This window comes from Aplysia californica, unplaced genomic scaffold (assembly GCF_000002075.1).
Source record: "Aplysia californica isolate F4 #8 unplaced genomic scaffold, AplCal3.0 scaffold00164, whole genome shotgun sequence".
In the NCBI taxonomy this organism is placed as follows: domain Eukaryota; kingdom Metazoa; phylum Mollusca; class Gastropoda; order Aplysiida; family Aplysiidae; genus Aplysia; species Aplysia californica.
The window spans coordinates 56,448-81,491 of NW_004797434.1; the positions used below are offsets into that span (position 1 = coordinate 56,448).

The following is a 25,044-nucleotide window of genomic DNA, read 5'->3' on the forward strand; positions in this document are numbered from 1 at the left end:
AATATATAAATGATGCATAGATATATCTGCCTTTTGGTTAATCATGACCAATATTCTTGTTGGTTTAGAAAATAAAAATAATTTTCCCATAAAGACAAAGAAGATTTTTTTGGAAGGTGCTTTTTTGAAAGCTGTCATCTTCCTTTATGCATCAAATTATATATATATATATAATATATAATATATATATTTTTTTTCTAGAAGCTAAGATATTTATTTTGAAGTAACAAAATGTGAACAAGTAAGAATTGAGAAAAAGGTGTTCCAAGTTACACAAAATGGAAAATAGATTTTAAAAAGTATATAAAAAACAAGAAGCAGTCATGAATGATATTCTAAAAAAAATGGTTGGGGGGGGGGGGTATCCCCTGGTATGCACCCCTTAAAACCGACCAGACTTGGACCCTACCAGCTATTTTTGTCTACAATCTTGGTTCAAGGTTTAACTAAAAGTTCCTGATTCCCTCAGACCCGCTCACCTTTGATTTATCAACTCTACTGAAGTAATCTGAAGATTGTAACGTGATAAAATGTCATCATAAATTGCTCTTATCAGCGACAAATAAACCCATGTAAGCGTTTTCTGCAATGTTGAAGAACTTATAATAAGGTAATATAAATCATAATTATTACAGTCGACCCTGATTTTGCGACCACCAACTGTCCAAAACGACCACTTCACACCTTGTGTTTTTTAATTGCTTTGGGGGGTTTTCTGCTGTTTTTTTAAACATATAAATAATGAAACTGTCCAAGACGGCCACCTGTTCAACGCAACCATATAAGCTTTAAATCTTATCAAATAACTGCCCCAAAAAACTGTCAAAGGCAGCCAGTAAAATTTCGAATCGTCCAATGAATATAACCCAAAAATCCCTTTTCGCCTTCCTTTCAAATAGCAAAAAACCCCAAAACAACAACAACAACAAAACAAGCACTTTAATGGAACTTATAATGGCAGTCCTAAGCCTGCACCCACCTTCGGCTGGAACCTCAAAAACTATTTTTTGGGTTTGTTTTTTTCAAGTTCATAAAACCTGCCAAAAACCTTTTTTCTCCAAAATGAGTGGTTTGTCTTGGACAAGTCTGCCTATATCATTTATATTCTTTCAACCATATTTATAAACTTGTTCATTGCATAAATCTGCACGCAGACATGATCATGGGGGCTCTCGTGGTCTCGATGTTATAATAGTATTTGCCTCTCATTCAATGTGTCCCGAGTTTGAAGCCAGACAGCAACGGAAAATTTTCTTCTCTAAAATTTGTTTATCTTTTCGCCTTCTTTCCTGCTCTATAACCATGTTCTATCGTCTGCTTTCGTCTCCACTTTCTACCCCCTCCACAGGGCTCCGGACTCTTTCTGCAGCCTTTCTAATACTGCTACTCCTCGGTTCCTTCTCACGGCTGTCTTTCATCCACAACCCTGATCTTATGGTAGAAAAGATCTAACACCTAGCCTTCTAGGATAATGGCGAAAAATCTCGAAGGTCCAGTGTGCAAGTTGCGCACGTTAAAGTTTAAAGATCCCTTGATGGTCCTATAGTTGATAATAGTAGGCTTCGGTCGCCACCCGGGCAACATTTATAATTTCCTACCAACTGAAAAATGCTTAATGTGTCCCGCATGCTCATACGACCTTTTATGCAGTTGTGAGTGCTGTAAAAAGCTTACCAAAACCTGACACAGGCTTGCCAACATTTTTCAAAACCCAACCAGGGACACCAAACAAACCACTCCTTACTTAATAATAAACAAAATGAAATTAATCGGAGACTGGTTTTAGTGTTGTGTATCTGATGAGGATCTCAAATTTCAGATAGCTGAATGCCAGACAATCCCAAGAAATCCAGGACTGTTGGAAAGCCTTCTCAAATTCCAGATAGCTGAATGCCAGACAATCCCAGGAAATCCGGGACTGTACTGTTGGAAAGCCTGTCTACATATTCGCTGACAAACACACATGTATTTAATATATTTTATTATAGATGACCACTAAAACCTTTGCAAATAAATTGACTTTCTGGAAAATATTAACATGATTAACCCTCAAACCAAAACAGCAATAATGAGAAAACATAAATAAAGGCCAGGGGCATACATCCCCAAAACCTCAACAGACCGTCTCAAAAACTAATAATTTGCCATGGTTAGTTAAAATAATGAGACAAAATTCTCATAACAGATAAAAATTAACCCCCAAAAAGTGCTGTACAATCAATGAGTGAATTTTTACTTTCACTCCAGCATGCAAATTGTAAATGCACTGGTTTTAGACACAAGATCACCATAGCCATATTTGGCTACAGAACACACACATGGCCTATGGCCAACTAAGTCTAAGCAATGTTGCAAATCATTTGTTTTCAAGCAAATCTCAAATCTGCTAATACTACAAAATATCATAATTTATATGACCCAGTATGTATAGTATGTATGTCCCTTGAAACCCCCCAAGGTTTTTTAAAACGCACGAAATGATATTACGTTATCACGCTTCCATTCATGTAATAATAGCATCCTTTAATAGTTCAAACAAAAATCACCAAATATTTCAAATCTAATGATTTGTGACAAATAAAAAGTCTTAAGTTGTGTAAACCATAAAACTGAACAAGAAAAGTGCTAATTTGAGCGTGAGACAGGAATGATAATAAAATTTGACTCAATTGTATAATTGTCTTGGCCTACCAGAGCATAACATGAGACAGGTATGATACTGATAGTAAAATAATACAGATAAAATTTACCAAAGGTAGTGCATCAGGGTGTGGCTGAAGTCGACTCTTATCGATTTTCAACCACTAAGAGATCTTTTTAATGTTCCCAACTTGCAAACGAGACCTCCGAGATTTTTTGCCCTTATCAAGGAAGGCTAGGTGTTAGATCTTTCCTGCCATGATCAGACATAAGATCTGGGATTTGGCTGAAAGAGACAGCAGTAAGAACGAGCCAAGGAGTAGCAGGCAGCAGAAAGAGTCGGTCCAGAGGAGGTGGCAAAAAGTGGAGACAATTATTTTGTCTCCACTTTTTAAGCAGACGACAGAACATGGTAAGAAGAGAGCAGAAAAGGAGGTGAAAGGAGAACAATTTATTTTCAGAGAAGAAGGTAAATTTCCCCTTTCTCTCCTGCACACAGATGCGCTGCTTTGGGGTCAAACTGCAGTACTTTTTGTGCAGATCACACATATAGCCACTAAAACTGCCGCTAATCAACTATTTTTTAAAGAAAATTTTCAAACCTTTTACTGCAAAACATCAAATTATGGGTCAAAACAGGGGGGTAACCTCCAAAGAATTTGTTTTTCCGAGTGGCTAGCGTTTTGCTGCTCAATTGAATTCTGCCTCTAAACTGGCAGAACTTCATGTTATCTTTCATTTCACCTCAAAAGGTGCAATTGTTTTGTTGTGGACTGAGAGAACTGTAATATCTTAATCAGAAACATTCCAGTACATTTGTTACACTCTAGTACTGACTTGGTCATGCATCGAATGGATAATTTAAAATCTTATTCTTATCAAGAACAATGAACTTGTGATGTTTACAAAATGATTCCAAGTGATTAAAACTGAAAAGTCTCATCTATAATTAATTTTGCTAGAATCTTTCTTTTCATTGATATGAGGCACGCGCTAACTGCTGGAATGACAATTAAAATCCTTCATTGGCATTTTTAAAGTGGCTTTACAAAATTCATGTTAAATATGTAGTTTTATTTCCATGCCATTCATTCCTTGTTGCTCTCTCTCTCTTTCTCTCTCTCCTTGTCGCAGAGCAACTACACACCTTGTTGACAGTGAAATAAATCCCAGGCAGTCAGTACTAGGTGACCGGCTCCTCTGGGTGGGCAGAAAAATGCTAGCTACCCGAAGTCCTGCTGTCAGCACCTGCCTTTTTTTCTACTTAAGGGGGGGGGCCTTAAACCCCCCTATTGGTCTAAAACCTGAAAACTACTACGCTATTAGTAGTACTTAGGCCTAGGCTTAGTCACGAAGTTAAGGTGATTAAAATTGATTAAAAACCATCAAATACTTCAAAAACTAGATCTAGATCTAGATTATTAATTTGCAACCGAAAAAGTTGATTGTCCTGTTCAGTGCATCAATATAAATAGGTTTTTGTAGGCTTAGAAGAAAATGAACATCTCATAAAGAGTGAGATGGGAGTGAAAGTAAAAGAAAACAGAGAAGAAAATTTATAAATATATAAAATTTAAATCATCAATAACTCAAAAAGTAATGATTTGCGGCAGAGTCTATGATAAATTATGTATGTTACAACACAGTGGAATCAGGCACTCGTCAATTTTTGGGCTTGTGGAGTTATTCATATTGGTATCATCTCAAAGCTTAAATTTAATATCACTCTATCTTGAATAGAGCTCAAGAAAGTTGCGATTGAAGGAAGTGTTGTTGTCTTGCCTTGTTTCAGTGGTGAAATTAGCGAGAAAATGGGCGGCCAAGCAAAGTTTGGTAACTCTTAACAGCTAAAGAGTCCTTGAAAACAGAAAAATGATATATTTTGTGCTTTTAATCTTTTAATCAATGTTTTTTAGCAGTTCATATGAAATGTGTTTTTATATGGACACAAAAGAGGTTGAGCCAAAAAGAAAAATCTGCTAAAAAATATTTCCAACAAACTGGAGGAAAAATGATTGTTTCTCCGTACTCTGTATTTTGACAAGCGCCTGATTTTACCATGCTGCCTCACATATGTGTGTTCAACAGATAAATTGAAGTAGAAAAGGGTACAAAGAAATTAGACTTGAGTTTGAGACCGGTCCATAGCCATCATAATATAAGTCCATAATAAGCCTGGAACGATACAAAAGCGGATAGCTTGAGAACGACAACTAAACGCCATTGGCCGATATTTATAGCAACAGCCATCTTGTTTAACGTCATTGAAGGATTCCCACAGGTCAGTCATGGTGGCAAAACTCCCGCACGACAGCAGCCTGCCGAGACTTGGATTATTTTCTTTGCAACTTGCCGAACTGTTCGGTTCAGTTGTCTGTGATTGTGCAGCACCCTTCGTTCGCCCAGATTGATTCTGAAGCTGTACACTACGTAAACACTGAGAAGAAGAAGAAGACTAAGAGTAGGCCTACGCCTACACACGTCAATGTGGATATGAAAGCAAGTTCAAACAAAGTTCAAAGACGCAGGCAGTGCAAATGATCGACCATTTCGATCAGGATCGTTTCTTTTAAAGTGTTGTAAGCACAAAAAATTAAGCACTTACGAGAGATTGGACTCTTCAATAAGAAGGATGCTGAGCTGCAAATGGAGTAGAATTAGACTATCTATAATCTATAAGAGTATAAATAATAAAATTATAATACTAAGGAGCTTGGAAACCGTCAGTGCAAACCACGCACTAGGCAAAATCATCACTATATTTTATATTTCAAATCACGATCAGATAACACGGCGGTCGGCGGGCATCCGCCTTGCAAGGTCAAACAAGATGGCTGTTACTATAAATATCGGCCAGCCGTTCAGCTGTTCTCCAGCTAGATCTATCAGTTTGGTAGATCTAGATTCTAGATCTATATATCTAGATCTAGATATCTATCCCTTGAACGGATGAGTAGGCTTTGAGTAGTAGGCTATGAATAAGACTAGAATTCAGTAACTAAAGTAAAGGGTTGCTCCAGCCCTAACCTGTAGACCAGTAGTGAACTAGAGATCCTGGCCTCTTTGAACATTATAGCAGACCACCACTAGACGACTCTAGTCTAGACTACCGCGATAGACGGGGGGGGGGGGGGGGGAGGGGTGCAGGGGGTTCACCCCCTGCTTAAGTCACAAAAATAATAGAACGATAGATCTAGATTTTAGATATCTAGATCTAGATAATCTAGATCTAGATTTAGATAGGCCTAGACCTAGATCTAGAATCTAGATCTAATCTAGTTTACGACAGTTTTTAGTGCCAAAAAAGGTATTCCCGGCAGGTGGTCGGCTAATCTTCAATTTTAACGTGAACTAGACTAAACGGTGATCTTACACTTTAGCACGTTAAATTCTTCAATTGAGGACTTCCGAAACGAGCCACCACTATCAGATCTGGATCAAATTCTATGCATCAAGATTATAATTATGGCCACCTCTATTCTCACCCGGAGTGAGAATAGTGCAGGCGAGTCTTGTGGCTATTCTCACCCGGTGCGCGTTCACCAAATTTTGCGTTCACCCTAAACCACAGAATTCTACACTGTGATAATAGTAATAGAAAAATTGTAGAATTCTGTGCCGTGAACAAACGTTCCATTACAACTGTAGCCTACTAAAAGCGTACAATTTTGTCTGTGGGCAGTGGAGAGAGAGAGAGAAAGAGAGAGAGGAGTAGCGCGAGAATTTCCGGGCAAAACAAAATGGCGACCCGCGTAGTTCGGCTCGATTCGAAAAGTTAAATAGCCGTAGCATCTTTGTAGACAACCAAATTAATTTACTTTTGTGTTTTAACATCATTTTTTAACTTTGTTTTGATCAATTTGATCGTCCACACCGATAGACAGTATTCAGAAAGAGAGAGAGAGAAAAGGGGAGGAGTTGATCTTGCGAGAACTTCCGGGCGGGTGAGAATAGCCACTTTCTATAATTATACTCAATGGCTTCCAAAATCATGATGGAAGAAATATTCATTTCATTAGGCAACAGGAAAGTATCTTTGATTAACTTTTTAACAAATGTGCGAAATTGTATTATCGTTTGATGTCTAACATTATATTTATGTAGGCCACCTCTATTCTCACCCGGGGTGAGAATAGTGCAGGCGGGTCTTGTGGCTATTCTCACCCGGTGCGCGTGTCAACAAATTTTGCGTTCACCCTAAACCACAGAATTCTACACTGTGATAAGAGAAAAATTGTAGAATTCTGTGCTGTGAACAAACGTTCCATTACAACTGTACTTGTAGCCTACTAAAAGCGTACAATTTTGTCTGTGGGCAGTGGAGAGAGAGAGAGTGAGAGAGTGAAAGAGAGAGAACAAAACAAAATGGCGACCCGCGTAGTTCGGCTCGATTCGAAAAGTTGAATAGCCGTAGCATCTTTGTAGACAACCAAATTAATTTACTTTTGTGTTTTAACATCATTTTTTAACTTTGTTTTGATCAATTTGATCGTCCACACCGATAGACAGTATTCAGAAAGAGAGAGAGAGAAAAGGGGAGGAGTTGATCTTGCGAGAACTTCCGGGCGGGTGAGAATAGCCACTTTCTATAATTATACTCAATGGCTTCCAAAATCATGATGGAAGAAATATTCATTTCATTAGGCAACAGGAAAGTATCTTTGATTAACTTTTTAACAAATGTGCGAAATTGTATTATCGTTTGATGTCTAACATTATATTTATGTAGGCCACCTCTATTCTCACCCGGGGTGAGAATAGTGCAGGCGGGTCTTGTGGCTATTCTCACCCGGTGCGCGTGTCAACAAATTTTGCGTTCACCCTAAACCACAGAATTCTACACTGTGATAAGAGAAAAATTGTAGAATTCTGTGCTGTGAACAAACGTTCCATTACAACTGTACTTGTAGCCTACTAAAAGCGTACAATTTTGTCTGTGGGCAGTGGAGAGAGAGAGAGTGAGAGAGTGAAAGAGAGAGAACAAAACAAAATGGCGACCCGCGTAGTTCGGCTCGATTCGAAAAGTTGAATAGCCGTAGCATCTTTGTAGACAACCAAATTAATTTACTTTTGTGTTTTAACATCATTTTTTAACTTTGTTTTGGTCAATTTGATCGTCGACACCGATAGACAGTATTCAGAAAGAAACAGAGAGAGAGAGAAGAGGGGAGGAGTAGATCTTGCGAGAACTTCCGGGCGGGTGAGAATAGCCACTTTCATTTATGTATTCAAGTTTACACAATTGAATATCAAAATGTTGGAACAAATTTTGTCCCATAGAATTAACGTCTCTCCCTCCTCTCCCTCCCCCCCCTCTCTCTCTCCCTCACACACGCATACACACACACCCACATGCTCACCACACACACACATTTTTAGGCCCAGTTCAAAGTTTTGAAGGTCTGAGTCTGGGATTAGGCTAGATTTCTAGATCTAGATCTAGATCTAGTAGACTTTGGGCTTTGGGAATTCGGAAATTTAACGTGCTAAAGTATAAGATCACCGACTAAACTAGTGTGTAGATTAGACTAGGCCTAAAGTCTAGATCTAGCCTACTTATTGAAAGTTAGTTATTGCATGAAATTAATTCAGCAAATTGAGAATAAATCGTTCATCTAAAAAATATTAGGCTATTTGAGCATGGCATTAGATTTTTAAAATGTCTTCTGCTAGAAATCTAGAATAGGCTAAAATTAAATTTCATTTGTCCTCATCGTAACACGAACTGAGGGTTTTTGCTAAGACTAAGGTTCGATTGAGTTGAGAGTCCGAAGTTGCCAGAGTAGAGGCTAGATTTCTACGGCTACACTACTTTGGCTTCAAGACTAAGACTTTACCGTTGGTTAGTAAGTTTGCCAAGCGGCACAATAACAAAACAATAACAGTACAGTCGGACTGGACATCAAAATCCTCAATGCTTCTCAGCTTACCTCGTCAAAATTAGGAAAAAACGAAGGCTTAATCCATGGCAATGGATAATGGAACGTCCATAACACATTCAGCTCTTCTGCAGAACTTATAAAATCCAAAGAAAATTGAACACTGAATCCGCTACCGCTGTATGTTTAGGAGACAGGTAAACAAACGTCCAAATACGTTTGTTTACACTATTCAAATGGGCCTGTATTTATGAAGACAAATGCAATCAACATGAAAAGCAATGCAAATTACGAATACACCCCTACAGTTTCCAAATTTACTTCGAATTAATTAATTTCACAAAAATAACGGGCACATCAACTTGAAAACTACTTGTTTTTGGAACACTTCTAATCCACTATGGCGGCCATAATATTGAACATTTATGGGGTCTACACAGACGGTTAGCACGGCTTGTCTCACGAGATTATAAACGAAAAGAGCATTTTATTATAAAATTTATTTATATTGATTTTACTACATTTATATTTGAGTAACTAAAACATAATTTCTATAAACAATAAATAATACAACAAAAATGTAATTCTGACGACTTCCGTAAATGTTTGGTTCAGCACGCATGCGCGACAATCTGATAATGTCACATATCAATGCTCGTAGCTCTGCCGAAATAATAATAAACACGTCTTCATGTTTTTCTGTGCAACAACACCTTAGCCAGTGGTGGCTGTGCTGATTTGCGAATATGTTAGACCCGTCTTCCAGCGAGGAAGAATCTGAGAATGGTACTATTGAAGATGGGGACGAAAATAACTCAGATGTACTCAGCCTTCCTAGTGCAGAGCAAAGGAGCTTGTCTGCTAGCGGAGATAACTTGAGTGTTGTTGGTGGTCACTCACGTTCAAACAGCATAAGACCATCAAGTCCTAGTCCATCCTTAGTGAGTGACAGGGACAAGATAGATGACTTCGACAAAACTGAGAGAGAGGAGGAAGAAAGACGCCGCAGGCTGCAGCTGTACGTCTTTGTTATGAGGTGCATTGCATACCCATTCAATGCAAAACAACCAACTGATTTAGCTAGAAGGCAAACCAAAGTTACTAAAGCTCAATTGCAAACAATAAAGGAACGTTTCCATGCTTTTTTGAATGGGGAAACCCACATAGTGGCTGATGAAGCATTTACAAATGCTGTTCAGAGTTATTACGAAGTGTTTCTAAAAAGTGACAGAGTTGCGAACATGGTTAGAAGTGGGGGTTGTTCTGCAAATGACTTCCGTGAAGTTTTTAAAAATAACATTGAAAAACGAGTGCGGAGTTTACCAGAAATCGATGGTCTCAGCAAAGATACTGTAGTGAGTTCTTGGATGGCTAAATTTGATGCAATTTATCGTGGGGATGAAGACCCAAGGAAACAGCCTCAGAGGATTTCAACTGCTGCGTCAGAACTCATTCTCAGCAAAGAGCAGTTGTATGAAATGTTTCAAAATATTCTCAACGTGAAGAAGTATGAACACCAAATTCTGTATAATGCCTGCCAGGTATGTGTTGAATTTGATTATTGCCTTTAGTGTGTCTCAGTTTTTATCGATACCATTCGATTACTGATACTCTTTTACAACCTAGCCAGGCTACACTCGTTTTTGTTTTGTTAAATTGTTTTGCTTGTCTTGTTGAAACTGAGTTATAAGTTATATAGGCTATACTAGATCTATATTCAATTGTAGAAGAACAAGGATTTTCATTTGATTTATTTAGACAGACTGAATAATTGCTTAAGGAGACTTAACTTTTATTTTTTTTCATGTATTTTGACTTATTTGTTTGTTAAAATATAATTATTTAGGTTCCTTTTCATTATCTCTGTCTATATTTGGGGGAGGAAAGGGGGGGGGGGGGGGGCTGCTGACTGTTATGGTACTTTCCCCCCCCAATTCCTAATGCAATTAAAACGGTGTCTTGTACATTGCTACAGCCAAAATAAATTACAAACATGAACATTGCATAATATACAGTGATATATATATATCCTTATAACACACAGACCACGTGAGATTTGAGAATTTCCTCTTGTTAAGCACATTTAATTTCCGATTTCGTGTGTAAGCTGAGTGCTAATGGAACAGAACAAAACAGGGGAGGTGACTCCTTCTTTTTTTTGTTTACTGGATTGTGTAAATGGTCTTGTGTTGTTATGTGTATAAAGCCTAATACATGCAGAATTGCCAACCTTGGGAAGCTGGAAAAAGGGGAAGCTTATTTTCAACCTTTGACTTTGACTCTCAGTCAGATAGATGCCTACAGCCTTGACCGCACAGAATGAGGTTCAAAGGAGGTTGTAGCTGTTTATTTCACTGTTTTCCATAGAGCTACTTTGACTCCGTTTAAGAACAAACTTGCATAATAACAAAACATGGTATTGATAAATGATAAGTCTATAATAACTCTGCACTATTATATATATAATATAAAATTATTAAATCTAAATCTTGTTTTGTGAAAGTAGGACATCTTGATTGAATTAGGGACAGTTGGCAGCTGTCCTGCAAAACAAAACCTCTCTCTCATTACTGTACTTGCTGTTGCATTGAAAAGGGGGGGGGACTTGGTGCCAGTTTAATTAAAGGCGAAGGTTTACTGTGATTGTTCTGGCTTAGTTGAAAATATACCATCGGACTGGTCTTCCAGTTTTCATACACACCCAGGCTTGGGATTTGTGACAATTGATCACTTTACATTTCACTTTGCGTCTTCAGAGGCTTGACACTCAGACTGACATTATAATCCATATCAAACATTTATTGGTAGATGTAGTTTGTGGGGGTAGGGGTATTAGAAAATAGTTTCATCTGGTCACTTGCTGTCATGTCTTTCATTATATCTCTTCCACTGCACTACAAAATCTGTTGTAATATAAACGACACCACAACATGATGCAATCCACCCACCCATTCACACTGCACTCAAGAAGTGAGTAAAGCCACCATCTCTGGTCTAAATAGTGTGCACCACCTCCCTCCCCCCAGTAGTCAATCAAGAGGGATTTTATATTTAATGAACAGTACCTAATCTACTAGACGGTGGTTGATTGGACAAGAAGTTGATGGTAGACCGCTGTAGCATGATAAGCCTTCAATAAATGGACACCGAAAACTTAATGTGGGGTCTTCTCTTCACTTTTAGTTTAAGCCCAAAATTACTTTGAAACAGTGTAACCAAATCTTTGGGAATTAAAAAAATTTGTTTAGTAAAGAAGATGTATTTCAATGCATAGAGTAAAGAGGGGAAAATGGAAATCTGAAATCCTTTTCTGTTAGCCATAAATTTTGTGTATGAACAGCTTTGTGTACAAAATCTACTGCAGTATTATTAGATTAGTTTTAAAGATCGGAAAGTTGCAAGAATGTTCTTGTGTAGTTTTTTAATGAGGTGCACTGCACTTAATAAGTTGGACTTGTTGTGGTTTGCTATTTTCATTACTCATCGTGGTTTTAAAAAAAATAGGAAATTGGGGGGGGAAGGGTCGAAATTGAAGTGGCATTGGGAGAGCTGAGCTCTGGAACCATAGAGCCTACATTTTCTCAATAGCAGAGAAAAGATAAAAGTAAGTGGAAAAGTTAGTACAAGTTATTGCAAAAAAAAAATGATATGAGTGGCTGAATAGTCATAGTGTCGTCTCTGGTTTCAGGTTCTTTGTCCGTGGATAATTTGGGCTCTCTCTCTCAGGTTTTTCTCTTCAGTTAGTTATCTTTGGAAAGGTGACGTCAAGTTCGTAGTTTCCTGAGAAGAGGGTAGAATACTCTATTGAAGACCTCTTGGCAGTTGAAAGTTGAAACTGAGCAGTCCTTCCTTGAAAATTCTCAAAATTAATCTCAAGAAATGATCAGGAGTACTTTTGTAAAAGCATGTTGATGTTTAAAAGTAAAAGGCAAATAGCATTACACTTTTTATTTGGCAAAATAGCCATCCATATTTTCTTTCCTCTGTGTTTTGAAGACCTTGCGATTGACTGCCAGATATCGAGAAAAACAAAAAACAAACCGAGTTTTTATCATTATTAAATCTTGGCAGGCAGTCCCCCCCGAGCAAAGATTCTCAAAGAATGAATGAGAACCGAAATTGTATTTTGTTGTTGTTTTTTTCTTTTAACTTCTGGCTTTTTGTTATACATTTGTTGTGTGTATGATGAGTTTGATTGTTTTAATAAAAGCCATGGCAGTGATTCTATTTTTTACAGTGATTCTATTTTTTACCTTCATGAGCTGGTTCTTTCACAAGCAATAACAGTTCTTTTTTTTCCAAAAATTGATTTTTTTTCCCCCCCTCTCTCTCTTTCACCCAGACATTTACAAACACTCACACATGCATTCATAAATCATACACACACATGCAGACTCACTGAGACCCACGCTCCTTTCAATTGATTATCCTGCTTTCCAGCACTATGGCAACTCCCCTTGTCTATTGATTGCTTCTCTCTGAAGTGGTCTTCTCTAGGGGGCCTATTATTATTTCCCTTTATTCTAAACAGCCCAAAGGCCCCATTGATCATTCCCATTCATGCGGCCTCTACCAGAAAGCTATATTTAGAATCTTTATCTGTGATAGTCTTGATACTTATTTTGTCAGCGTGAGTTAGTACTAAAGCAGCTTATGAATTAGATCTTGGAACATTGTCTTTCTCTAATAGCGCACCTCTGTCTCTCATTTTTGTAATCATAATAGAGGTTTAGAGGGAAACAGAAACGCTCTCATTCTTCTTCTCTTTTAACATGATGAAAAATAAATCAATTAAACATTATGTGATTTACCTTTATTTTTACACTTCTTGTTAACTCTTTAGGTGTCCCTGATTATGTTACATAAAAACCACTTTCGCTTTATTTATTGCCTGTGAGGTTTGTTCCTGCCCTGAGTTTGCTTTTTATTTTTATATGAGATCATAGGGAGAAAAACTCACCGCAGCGTTGAATAGCAAGTCCTTTTATGTATCAATAACGTCATGTATGGAAAATGAAATCATATCTAACAAATATTGGTAAAATAACACCAAGAAAAACAACAACAATAAAGAACAGATGTCTATCATATCCAAGGAAATGAAATGCCAGTAACTCAACACTAAAATGTCAAAACAATGGCAGTTGGACTGGCACTCTTGATACTGATCAGATAGCTTTCAGTGTGCTGTTGAGAATATTGCTCACTGGTGATAGAAATTCTTTAATATGGTAATGAATGAATTGTAACCAAATACTTTAAAAGATTAAACTGGATATATTTTTTGTTTAAAAAAATTGAAATCACTTTTGGGAATCATCAGATAATTACACACACCATCCTTTCTTTAAAAAAAACTTCCAAAGAAACCATAACCCCACCTCCTTGAATAAAAAAATAGGATGGTGAGGATTTCCCTTTATCAAAGCGTTCCTTGTAGATTTCAAACCTGTGTGTATTCTTCTTTCACCCATTCCTAACCTACTGTGCCTCTGGGAGTTCTTTCAAAATTATATAAAAATATAGTTTCCTTGATATTGGCTAATATACTAAAATTGTAATTACTTTTTGATTTTATATGAATTCATCAGAAAAGATTTATCAATTACAACAGTTATTGCGGACAATTTTTCGTTAGCGTAATGTAAGTTTTTAAAATGTTTTTTGTTTGGGTTTTTTTTTCAATCATAATTTATAACCTCTGTAAAAATATGATTTTTAGATGTGAACCCATTGTCTATTTTATAATTTCAGCTGGACAATGCAGATGAACAAGCAGCCCAAGTACGGAGAGAGTTGGATGGGCGCCTTCATAATGTCGAAATGATGGCAAGAGTAAGTCTGTTTGTCGTGTGATAGAAGAAAGGAAATGGGGGGAAAAGCTATCTAGACAAACTTATACTCTATGTTTCAACAAACCATCTTAATTGATCTAGAATGTCCATTTGTTTTCTACTATTATGACATAAAGTAAGTAATAGCTCGTTCGTCAGTGTCTGACAATGACCAGTACATCGGCAGACGAGATTCCAAATTTTGCACATTTAAAAGCTCCACTTCTATTTGTGGATGTGCGCAGCTTGTATTATGGGCTTTTCTCTTGGTTTCAGGGTAATTTTTTATTCGTGAAGCCTCATATAATGATGATTTACTACTCGCCCACTGTGACTGCTGCTATCCAGCTGGGTCTGTCAGGAGCAATGCTCTGGCAATGACAGTACAGTTACATCATCGATATATACAATTTATTTTGTATCAGATACCAACATTTTCTTTGATGATATTCATTTCATTAGGCAACAGAAAGTATCTTTGATTAACTTTTTAACAAATGTGCGAAATTGTATTTTCGTTTGATGTCTAACATTATGTGTTCAAGTTTACACAATATGAAAATGTTGGAACAAATTTTGTCCCATAGAATTAACGTCTCTCCCTCCTCCCCCCCCCCTTCTCTCTCTCTCTCTCTCTCCCTCACACACGCATACACACACACCCACATGCTCACACACACACATTTTACACATACACACAAACGTACACACTGAAACTCTCACTTTCAAGAAAAAGAATCGACAGTCATTGCTCAGGATGTGAGGGACATGTACAGCTGGCTTCTCAGAGGCCAGGTGACATGAAAGATTGTTACAGCCGACATTTTTCAACTTAAGACAAGTCATAAGTTATTGATCGCGGGCAACATCTGGGATTGGGGTCGATTCGTAACCATCTGTGACCATGTTACTTACCTTGTTGTATTTATGCCATATTGACCCTTTTATGACAAAGCTACCCACTGATGGGGAAAATGCCCCAACCTAGACTCGCCCCAATAAATTATCGATTTTGTCTCATGTTTATTTGTTACTTAGTTGTTTGGGGGTTTTTTATGTGCATTTCCCGAAAAAAATTTGAGTATTTGTATTAATACTTCAGATGCAGGTTATGATAATCACTCTGAGTTTGATTGTCATTTCTTCAGCTGCTTTATGACAATTTTGAAATACTGTATACTGTTGTAAAATTGATTTTGTCTTGTGATCTGTACAAAACTGAAAGTGAAAGGGTTACTTCTTGGCACAGTGCATGCCCTCATATTTTTATCATTTCAGATATGTTGTATCTTTTTGAATGAACTTGTTTGGAACCTTTATGCTGCAAAATTGTTTTGTAAACATATTTTTGGAAGCTGCAGTGGATATATAGAGCTTTTTCCCCCACTTTATTTACTTTGTAGAGTCTACTTTACTATGTTTTGACCAACCATTCTTCATTGTTCTAGAATATAATAGAAGATATAACCACCATGACCTGAAATTCACTGGAGGCTCAAAAGTTTTCACTTACCAATCAATATTTCTGTGCATAATCTTGTGCTAACAACTGCTTGAACTTTTTTGTGGGTAAAAAGTTTCATGGTCACAGATTTCACAGTAGAAGTTCTAGATTAAGATATTGGAGATTATCCTGAGGTTTAGATTTCCATGAGAGGAAACGTTCCATTTAGTAGTAAGTTTTGTCTTGGTCCAAATTTAAAATGGCCCAGAAATTGTTTTGTCTCTGTTTTTTTAAATCTCGCATGGTTTGCATGTGCCACTCATGATTTGCTCTTGAAGCTGACCATAGGTTGCTGTACATTTCATTTTACAACAGTGCGGTCAGCTTCATTTTGTTTCAGTAGTACACAAATGCTACATGATAAATGGGGGTTATATTTGACAGACTACGACTAAGTGGAATATGGTAATTCTGGCATGCCTAATTAGTTAAGTTATGACCTGGCAGATGGCCAGCTTCGAGGTCATTAGCCAGGCAAATGTCAGTCTTATGAACTTGCATATGTTCTACATTTGAATGTGATAGGGGTTATTAATTGTTCTCACCCTGCCTGGAACACATCTTCCAGTTTTCTTTAAAATGAATCTAATGCTCCACTTTTAAAATTGTTTGTCCAGATTGCAGTCAGTGTAATGACATTGCTTTAGTAGGTAAATCACATTACTACAAATATAGTTGCATTTAGCTGGGCTAGAAAGGACCTTTTCATCCCAGTACTTGAATCAAATTATCATCTTCTTAGTTCATTATAGGATTTGTTGTTTGTTGCTTGTTTTCATGTTAGTTTCATGTGTTTATGTGCGTCCGTTTATTCTTTTGTTTGTAAGTCAGTGTGGGAAGTTGTGTCTATTTTCCAATTCCCTGTCCAGGTTGCAGCCTGTGTGTTTACATGAGGTGTAACAAAATTTACCTTATACTTGCTTGATTAAATTTGAATTGATGAGCTCATAGGATAGGGTGTTACAATATTTATTCTACCTCTCAAAACAGTTTCAAAGGGGCTTTCTAATTTGGAGAGAGCCATGGGTGTGTATTATTGCATGTCTTTCTTTTTGTATAAGTGTGACTGAGACTTCAAATTTATTTTTCTCAAAACATAGAAATGTTAGCAACTAGGAAAGCTGGTCTTTTTCAAGCTCATGTATATGTTATGAATTTGATTTATTCTAATGGAAAGTCTATATTTATAGTTTTCTGTTGGTCGTGCTGAGGAGCAGTCAGGCACAACACAGTTTTATTTTGGGTTTGGCTTTCCTTTCAGTCAGGCGTCTGCATCTGTCATGTCTGTTAGGCATTGAAATTAAAGTTTGTAATATGAATGGTATTGTTTGTAACACCTTTAAATTTTTCTGTTGTTTTTTTTTTCTCTCCAGACCCGAAGGCACCCAAAGTTTGTAGTGAAAGAAATGGAGAGCATGTATTTAGAGGAATTAAAGTCTTCCATCAATAAACTCAAGTCTAACCTGGAAAGTTTGCCTGTGTCCAAAGGCGGAGCTGATTCTAAGTACTCTTTGCAAAAACTCAAGCGTTACAACAGGTAATTTTTCAATTGCGTAGCTGCTATTGTGTTTGGATTTATGTAGAATTTGCCGAGCAGATGTAAGTTCAATCCTAGCGTTAAGAAGTAAAATTTAATGCAGAAGGTAAGCCCTACAGTATACCACCAGCTCTCAATATCCACCTGTTTGTTTCCTTTGCACAGTGAGCAAAATTTCTTGCCTTGTGTTTACATGGAGAATGCACAGCTGATGCATATTCTTTCCTTCCTCCTCCTCCCTCCCTCCCTCCATCAATCTCACTCTTCATGCTTTTCATGTTATATTTTGAGATTAGAGTCTTGTTCGTCTTGAACACTCCTTTTAGAAAGTGAAAGTTGTCCAGATTTGTGAATATTGGCTAACTGTTCTTGTTTCAAGTACTGCTGTGTCTTATGCGAATTGTTCCAGTTTCTGCACATAGAGTTCTTTGAGCTTCTTTTAAAATAAATGGATATTGATCGTAAGTTAACTTTAAAGTTTCTTCCAAATTATAATCTTCCATAAATAAGGCTGTAGTTGGCTTTATTATTTCTTATATTTATTAGCCATGAAGTATGAAAATATGTTTTGATTAAACTTCTCTTTGTCAGGAGGTATTATTGGGGATTTTTTTCTAAAACTTTTTAGCTCACAGTTTTTGTGAAAAAGTAGAATACTTGTTTTTGTCATAATTGTTATATATGGGTCTTACAACTCTGCTAGACTACTATATGAAATTGTGTTTGAGTTTAACATACTTTCTGGCACTCTTTCGCTCACCTTGCGCAATTGATCCATAGTGTTACTGTTTTTATCCTCCAACCTCTAACCTCTGTTATGCTGTAAACCTCTCGCTGAGCAGGCCTGCAGCCCAAACCTCTCCTACAAGGTACTCTGTCTAGGAACAGCAAGCTTTAGTGAATAACAACTTGATGGAATCCTTTATGTTATGTTATTTCATTTTTTGTCCTTTTTTTATTCAGTTTATTCCCTTTCTTTTTCAGTAAAACTGTCAGTCAACGCAATATTGTCCTTCTGGTTATTTTTAAAAATTGTGGATTGCGTCGAAGACAAAGTCATTTCCTCATCCATAATCCCATCTTTGAGTTTTTATTATGTTTGTAAATTAATTTGTTGACTATGAATCATCTGTGATTTTTTTGTCTTCCACGCACATCAGAAAATTTTAGTTTTGATTGTTCTAGTAGGTCTTCTAATTCCAATGTTTCCCCTTTCATTTCTCGTTCCCTGCTTCCATCTTAATGTTCACTGCATCAGTGTTATTTTCAAATGGCTTTTAGTTTTGTTGAGAAAGTATGGTCCTGGTATTTTATATTTTTCGACATTTCTGCATCTAGAATAGTATCAGGGATATTTTTATTGGGCGGCAGGTGGAGAATATGTTGTAGTTAGGGGTACTGGATGTAGAAAGTAGTGCACCAGCTGTAATATCTTATCATGCATCAATTATTTCTTCTGTTGGATCCTTCCCATGTTCCACTTTCAAGGCATTCCTTTCCTCCCTTTTTTTTGTGTAGTTTTTGTCATGATGGACATATTCATGGAGCTTTGGATCCATTTTGCGATAATATTTACACTGAACATTTTCAACCGTTATCAAATTTTGAGCATTTTCAGACGTTAACCAAATACTAAACATTTTCAGATATTCAAAAGTCTGCTGTTTGCCTGTGGAAATTTAATGTAATGACAGTATTGCTTGATCTGTCTGAGGGTTGTTAGGTAGACTGTGTATACATTTATTACAACTTTCAGTCAGGGGTTGGTAGCATACATTCATTCAGTTCAGATGGGAAAGAAAAACTGTTTCCTCATTTTAATATTTCTATAGTGCGTATTCTGGCATTCTTACTCTTAAGATTTCAGATGATATTCAAATTTTTGCTTTATGGGGCGATATACAACTGTATAACCTGCATGTATTGACTTGTTCAGTACATTAATGATTCTTTTTAAGTGACTCCCCCTTCATGGTATTTGTTCGTCAGTGCATTCGATCTATCAGAATTTCTGCCAATTTGTTGTCAAGGTTCAAATAAAGAGTATGGTGTTTGCTTGTTTTCAGTGTAGAGTGTCACAGAGAGTCGTTCTTTGATTAGCATATGAAAGCTTCAAAGCAGAAAGGCTTTGTCCAAATCTCCTATGAAGGTATCTATAGGTTACTTTTTAGAGCACTTGTGACATGGAGACTAAAACACTTTTCTAACTTCCAAGTGCATGTAAACGATACTAATCATAATGGTGATAGATCAGATTTACGGACATTTGGTGTTGGTGGGAAGTGTGTAACTGATGTGTTGTCTATGGTGAGGAAGTCTTAAGGGTGATGAGAAAACTGTTGGTGACAGACAGGCTAACACTGTTCAGTGTATGGGATATTTGCTTACTTGTTGATGTTCTGTCACTTCGTCAGACATTTAGGTGAACTGGTGTCAGTGCCGATGCATGTTTTCACCTATGTCGTACTGCCAAGTTTGTAAGTCTTAAAAGAAATATCAAATAACATGGACTGTGTATACCTAATCAGAGGGCACTTTTTGAACACTGTCCAGCCTAAGTAACAAGCATACTTACCGCATAATCTTCATAACTCTTTATTTACTTCTCATATATGTGAAATTTTTATCTGCTCGGAATCAAGGGGAAGCTTTAGGTGAAATGACTGAGCATGCTTTTTTAAAAGATTGATAACGAGACACTGTACTGTTTGTTATATTAAACTTTTCTCTTCACATTTACTCAGTAGTTTGGTAGAACATTTGATATTTTCAATCTTTATTTTATACTTTACTAGTCAGATGTTGTGGTTTGCTCAATATGGTTTTCGGTTGTTGTTTTTTTTTCCTTCAATTGATCACTGGAGGATCTATCAAATTACATTTTGGTTTTCAAAATAGCCTGTAGTTTTAAACTGAAAAACTGCTGTCAACCATCTTGGAGTGCACTGGGTTGGGCTCTTAAGTCCTGATTAAAATGCCTCTTGTTTTCTGCTAATCTCAGAGAATTAATTCTTTAGTATGGAATTTAAAATAAAGCTTGTATCATCTGACTGACTTCCAAGACATACCCTTTCCACTCACTCCAAACTGCATTATAATAAATATCACCTTGTAAATACTGAGACTGCCAAAAGATGAACTTCAGGGCAATTTATATTACTCAACTAAACTACACATCGATGCTTATATAAATATATGTGTCACGACGCGGTAGAATCAGGTGCTCGTCAATTTTTGGGCATGTGGGGTTATTGGTGTTATCTTAAAGCCTGTTCATTTGTGTTCTTTTAGGTGAAAGACATATCCTTCTATGATGAATAGAAGTCTAAATATTTGCAATTGAAGGAGGTTTGGGTCGCCTGGTTTCAGAGGTAAAATTAGTGAGAAAATGGCCACCCAAGTTTGGTAACTTCCCTAGCCTGAGAGTTCTTAGAAACTGAAAATTTACATTTTTTGTGCCTTTAATATCAAAGTTTTTCAGTAAAATTCACACAGAAATGTGTTTTTAAATGGACACAAAAGGTGTTTAGCCGCAGGAAAAAATAAAGGAAATTATTTTTACAAATTGCCCTAGGCCAAGAAAGTGGCAATTTCTTTGATTTCATTAATTAGATGAGCGCCTGATTTCACCACGATGCCTCACATATTTATATGTGTGTTTGTGTGTGCAGTATCCATCACATTTTTAATAGTCAGGAATATTAATCTAAATTTTGTTACTAAGTGGGAATGATGGTAAATAAATCCTTTTCTGCTCTAAATCATACTCATGGGAGTGCTGCTTATAATACATGATCAGTTTTTTTGTGTGCGTGAATAATATTTCTCATAGCATTAACTAAGCTATTTTGTGTGTTTGAATAATTATCTAGTTTGTGTACTGAAATGATTAATTTTGCGTTTATGATTATGGTATACAATTGTGTTTCACAATAAGTATCACTCTGTACTGTCTGTTTGAAAAAGGGTTTATGAGCTTTGTGAAGGCTTTTTAGTTTTGCTAAGTAACTCATTGGATACAAAGTGAAAAAAAAAATTTTTTTTACGTGAGCATATAGCAGACTTTGTGGGGGCGTTTTCTTTTCACGACTTGCATTTTGTTTTTGTGAAAGATAGAGCAGTTTGCATTGTTATAAATAAAAATTATGCCGTACCTCCTTTGCTTTGCTTCTTTCATCACACTGATATAATTTTTTTATCAGTTCGGCTTAGTATGCCAAAACAAACATGTCACCCTCCTTGAAAAGTTCAATGTGAAGTGTGCATTTGGAGAAAAAAACTGTTTCAGAATAGACCACACTCCAGTCGCTTAGTATGTGTCCTTGGGAAAGGCACTTTACGTGAATTTTCCTCACTTCACCCAGGTGGGAGTGGGTACCCAGCTATAGGCTGTGAAAGATCTTGTCAGTTTGTTAGTGTTTGAGCGCTTAATCGGCTGCTTGCACCTTATGCTTCCCTGGAAACTGAGAATGTTTCTGAGTGTTCTATGGTCTGCTGGGGTAATGACATAGTGTGTAAAGCGCATAGAGCTTGCTGTACGGCAGGGATGTGCACTATACAAATGGTATTTATTGTTATTATTATTATTTATTATTATTATTATTATTATTATCGTTATGAACACATTAATTCCAAACTCCCACTCCTAAGATGAGTTCTTAATTATTCAGCTGAGTAAAGTGAGTATAACCTGAAGGTCTTTCATGTTAGAAATTATTGTATCATTTGTACTTCCACTAAATAATGGCATCGGTAGCCTAATGGTTAGGCTACCGGACTCGTTATCGTGAGGTTGGGTTTCGGGGGTTCGAGCCTCAGCTTGGTCCGACGTTGTGTCCTTGGGAAAGGCAATTTATATGAATTTCCCATTTGGCTCAGTCCTTTCGGAGATGGACGTTAAACTCGGAGGTCCCGCTTCTTAAATAACCTAATAGTGTTGATAGAGATGTTAAACCTATACCATTTGTACTTCACTAAAAACTGTCCTAGTTTTGCGGCTCACTTGTGTTGTGATTTTTACTTTCTGTTTCTGCTCAAAAAGATGTTAAGGATATGATTTGTGTGGCAACCGTTTAAATCATTAGGTTTTGGGGTGGTGGACTTTGCATTAGATCATGGAAAGCCTACTGTCTTCACTAATTGTATTCAGTTTTTACCTGTCATCGAGGTACGTTTCCTTGCTTTTTGTGTTCTCAATGGGCCCTCTTTATCAATGTCAAGTGTGCAGCCCTACTTTCTGCCAATAGTCAAATTTGCTGGTACTCCATGTCATTAATGATAACAATAAGTGTGAAAGGAAAAAGTCTTTCTTCCCCCCCCCTCTCTCTCTCTCTTTTTTTCTCTCTCTCTCTCTCTCTCTCTCTCTCTCTCGCTCTCTTTCTCTCTCTCCTCTCTTTCTCTCTCGCACTCACTCAATCGCACCCCCTGAAAATTGTTAGTCTTAATTTCTTTGTTGAAACAAGTTACCATCTCAGATCTTTAATAGGTCTGGTCTCACTGATACAGAGGGCTCGCTGTGTCATATGAGTTGAGATTTTATCTTGGCTAACACCATATTGACTGGTTGCAAATGCATGGAATGTAACGGAACAAGTCTTACAGCATGTCAGCATGAACATAGGCTTTCTAATCCTCTTTTCATTCCGAACTCGGGAGTTTTAGATATGGATACTGTAATTATTTTTACTGAGTGACTGCATGTTATGTTTTTATTTTCATACAGTGAATGCTTTATCAAAAGTGAAAAGATAGAAAAATTTTGTTCAAGAATAATTAATTTAATATTAGTCTCTGAACTTGCACAGTGAGATACTAAAGTAACACAAGGAGAATTGATTTGGTATGCAGACATATGGATAACATGTGTCCCAAAAAGACCAAGCTTAACTGTTTACAGCTATCTGAATGTTCTTTCATGCTGTTTTAGACTTCGTTCAAAATGGCTTTCTAAAGGGCTAGAAATAATGTTGAAATTATGCTTTAATGCTTGGTTTCCTCTGGCATGTAAATTTGTAATTAGCTGCTTTTTTTGTCTCACTCTCACTCTGCAAGTTACAGACTGTATACCGTGGCTGTTAAAGCCATACAAAATATGTAACTAATAGCTCACTGTTTTGTGTTTGGATTTAATTTTCTTCTTGAAGTGACTTTCCTCTCATTTTCTTATTGAATAACTCAAGTGTGTGCATTTCATGCAATTCTTTAAATTATCTTTGATAAAGGTGTACGCTAGAATTTTTCAGTACTTACTGATCTTGTATCCTGAAAAAGTTGGGTTTGATTATTTTGATTCCTTTCAATGATAAGCATAACTTTGTGACTGACAGGGAAAAAAATGACACACTCTCTGTGATTATTTCTTTGTAAGAATTTTCTCTCATCTCTTATTTTAGAAAATGAAATAACTGAGTAGTGTTTTGAAAGAGACCCACTGTTGTGCTCTGAAGTGTAACCAAATCAAAAGCCTTATACTTCCATTATTTGAACAGGAAAAAAATAGTTCATTATCAAGGTGTTTTTTTTTGTGTGTTGGTGATTCAATGAGATGGCCTTCCTTCATACATTTCCAAATTACCTTTTTTTAGCATAATGCTAAATGTTTTTTCCTCTCTTGCTCCTCACTGTTCAGAACTCAGCATTCTTCACTCTCCAAGCTGGACATCAATGAAGACAACGACCCTGGACTTTCCAAGATGGATGTTGTTCTGACTTTCACCTTAGAGGTGCTGTCACGTTCTCTCAAGTACTGATCATAGAGAAAATAGATTCGAAGTTTATAATTTGAATATTAAAGTTTAATTTGTTTGAAGGTTTTGATTTAAAAAATGAGTTACAATTAAGGTATTTGTTGTTGCATATTTAATCGTGTGTTTTTTAAAGGACTTTGTATGTGAATGATACTGCTATTAGCAACTAGTTCCTCATCTTTCAGTTTGTTGTATCCTTCTAAACTGTTTTCATGATAGTAAAATGAAGGGTTTTCTTCTCTTTTCGTTTACAGTAGGCAATTTTTATCAATCGGTTGCTCTTTCATCAACTGCATGTGTTGACAGAAGCCATCTTCGTCTGCAGGTCCACGTGATTGAAGTGAAAGGCCTTAAGTCTTTGGCTCCAAACAAAATTGTCTACTGCACAATGGAAGTGGAAGGGGGAGAGAAGCTGCAGACTGACCAAGCAGAGGCATCAAAACCAGCGTGAGCATTCAAACTTTCTGTTTTAACCCTAGAAGCGCTTAGCGTTTAACCGGAAGTAACCCGCCAAAAATGCCCCGCCGCCACGGCTGATCGGTTGTAAACATGGGGGTTTGGCGGGGGGATCAGCTGAGATACCCGAGATGTGTACCTGCTACTGAAAAAAGACCATTTACGGCTCAATAGATTATAAAAGGCATATAAAACCTTATATTTTCTTAAAGCTGATAGAATGAGCCATTCAAAAATGATAAGCGATCAAATAAATACAGATAAAGAGCAAAACGCGATAAACTCAACAATTAGTACATCAGCTCGGCGAAACAAGTGATAACGCATAGCGTGTAGTTAGCAATGCCAATCGGGCTTTCCTGCGCGGCGAAAATTTGGTCCCCGTTTGCGGGTGATTTTGCGGACCCGACCGAAGCGTAGGTGACTGACTTTGTCAACCTCGGTCTGC

At 36.9% G+C, this 25,044-nt stretch overlaps 2 protein-coding genes across 14 annotated transcripts in view; one reads left to right on the forward strand and one right to left on the reverse strand.

The window, feature by feature from the left end:
- LOC101864222 (inactive histone-lysine N-methyltransferase 2E) overlaps positions 1 to 8,956 on the reverse strand; it is a 47,023-nt gene extending 38,067 nt beyond the window's left edge. For both annotated transcript variants that reach the window (XM_005097783.3, XM_005097782.3), the window contains exon 1: positions 8,571 to 8,956. The gene's annotated coding sequence lies outside the window, so the exon portion shown is untranslated. The remainder of the gene's footprint in view (positions 1 to 8,570) is intronic.
- Positions 8,957 to 9,127: 171 nt separating this feature from the next.
- Positions 9,128 to 25,044, forward strand: part of LOC101845091 (calcium-dependent secretion activator 1) — a 56,643-nt gene continuing 40,726 nt past the window's right edge. For 9 of the 12 annotated variants that reach the window (XM_035969629.1, XM_035969633.1, XM_035969635.1 and 6 more), the window contains exons 1-7: positions 9,128 to 10,060; positions 14,274 to 14,354; positions 17,231 to 17,394; positions 18,237 to 18,263; positions 20,037 to 20,048; positions 24,023 to 24,116; positions 24,466 to 24,587. In XM_035969629.1, coding sequence (XP_035825522.1) covers positions 9,266 to 10,060; positions 14,274 to 14,354; positions 17,231 to 17,394; positions 18,237 to 18,263; positions 20,037 to 20,048; positions 24,023 to 24,116; positions 24,466 to 24,587 — 1,295 coding nt within the window. In that variant the 5' untranslated portion in view covers positions 9,128 to 9,265. The remainder of the gene's footprint in view (positions 10,061 to 14,273; positions 14,355 to 17,230; positions 17,395 to 18,236; positions 18,264 to 20,036; positions 20,049 to 24,022; positions 24,117 to 24,465; positions 24,588 to 25,044) is intronic. The other 3 variants (XM_035969631.1, XM_035969636.1, XM_035969639.1) reach the window with 3 other exon arrangements.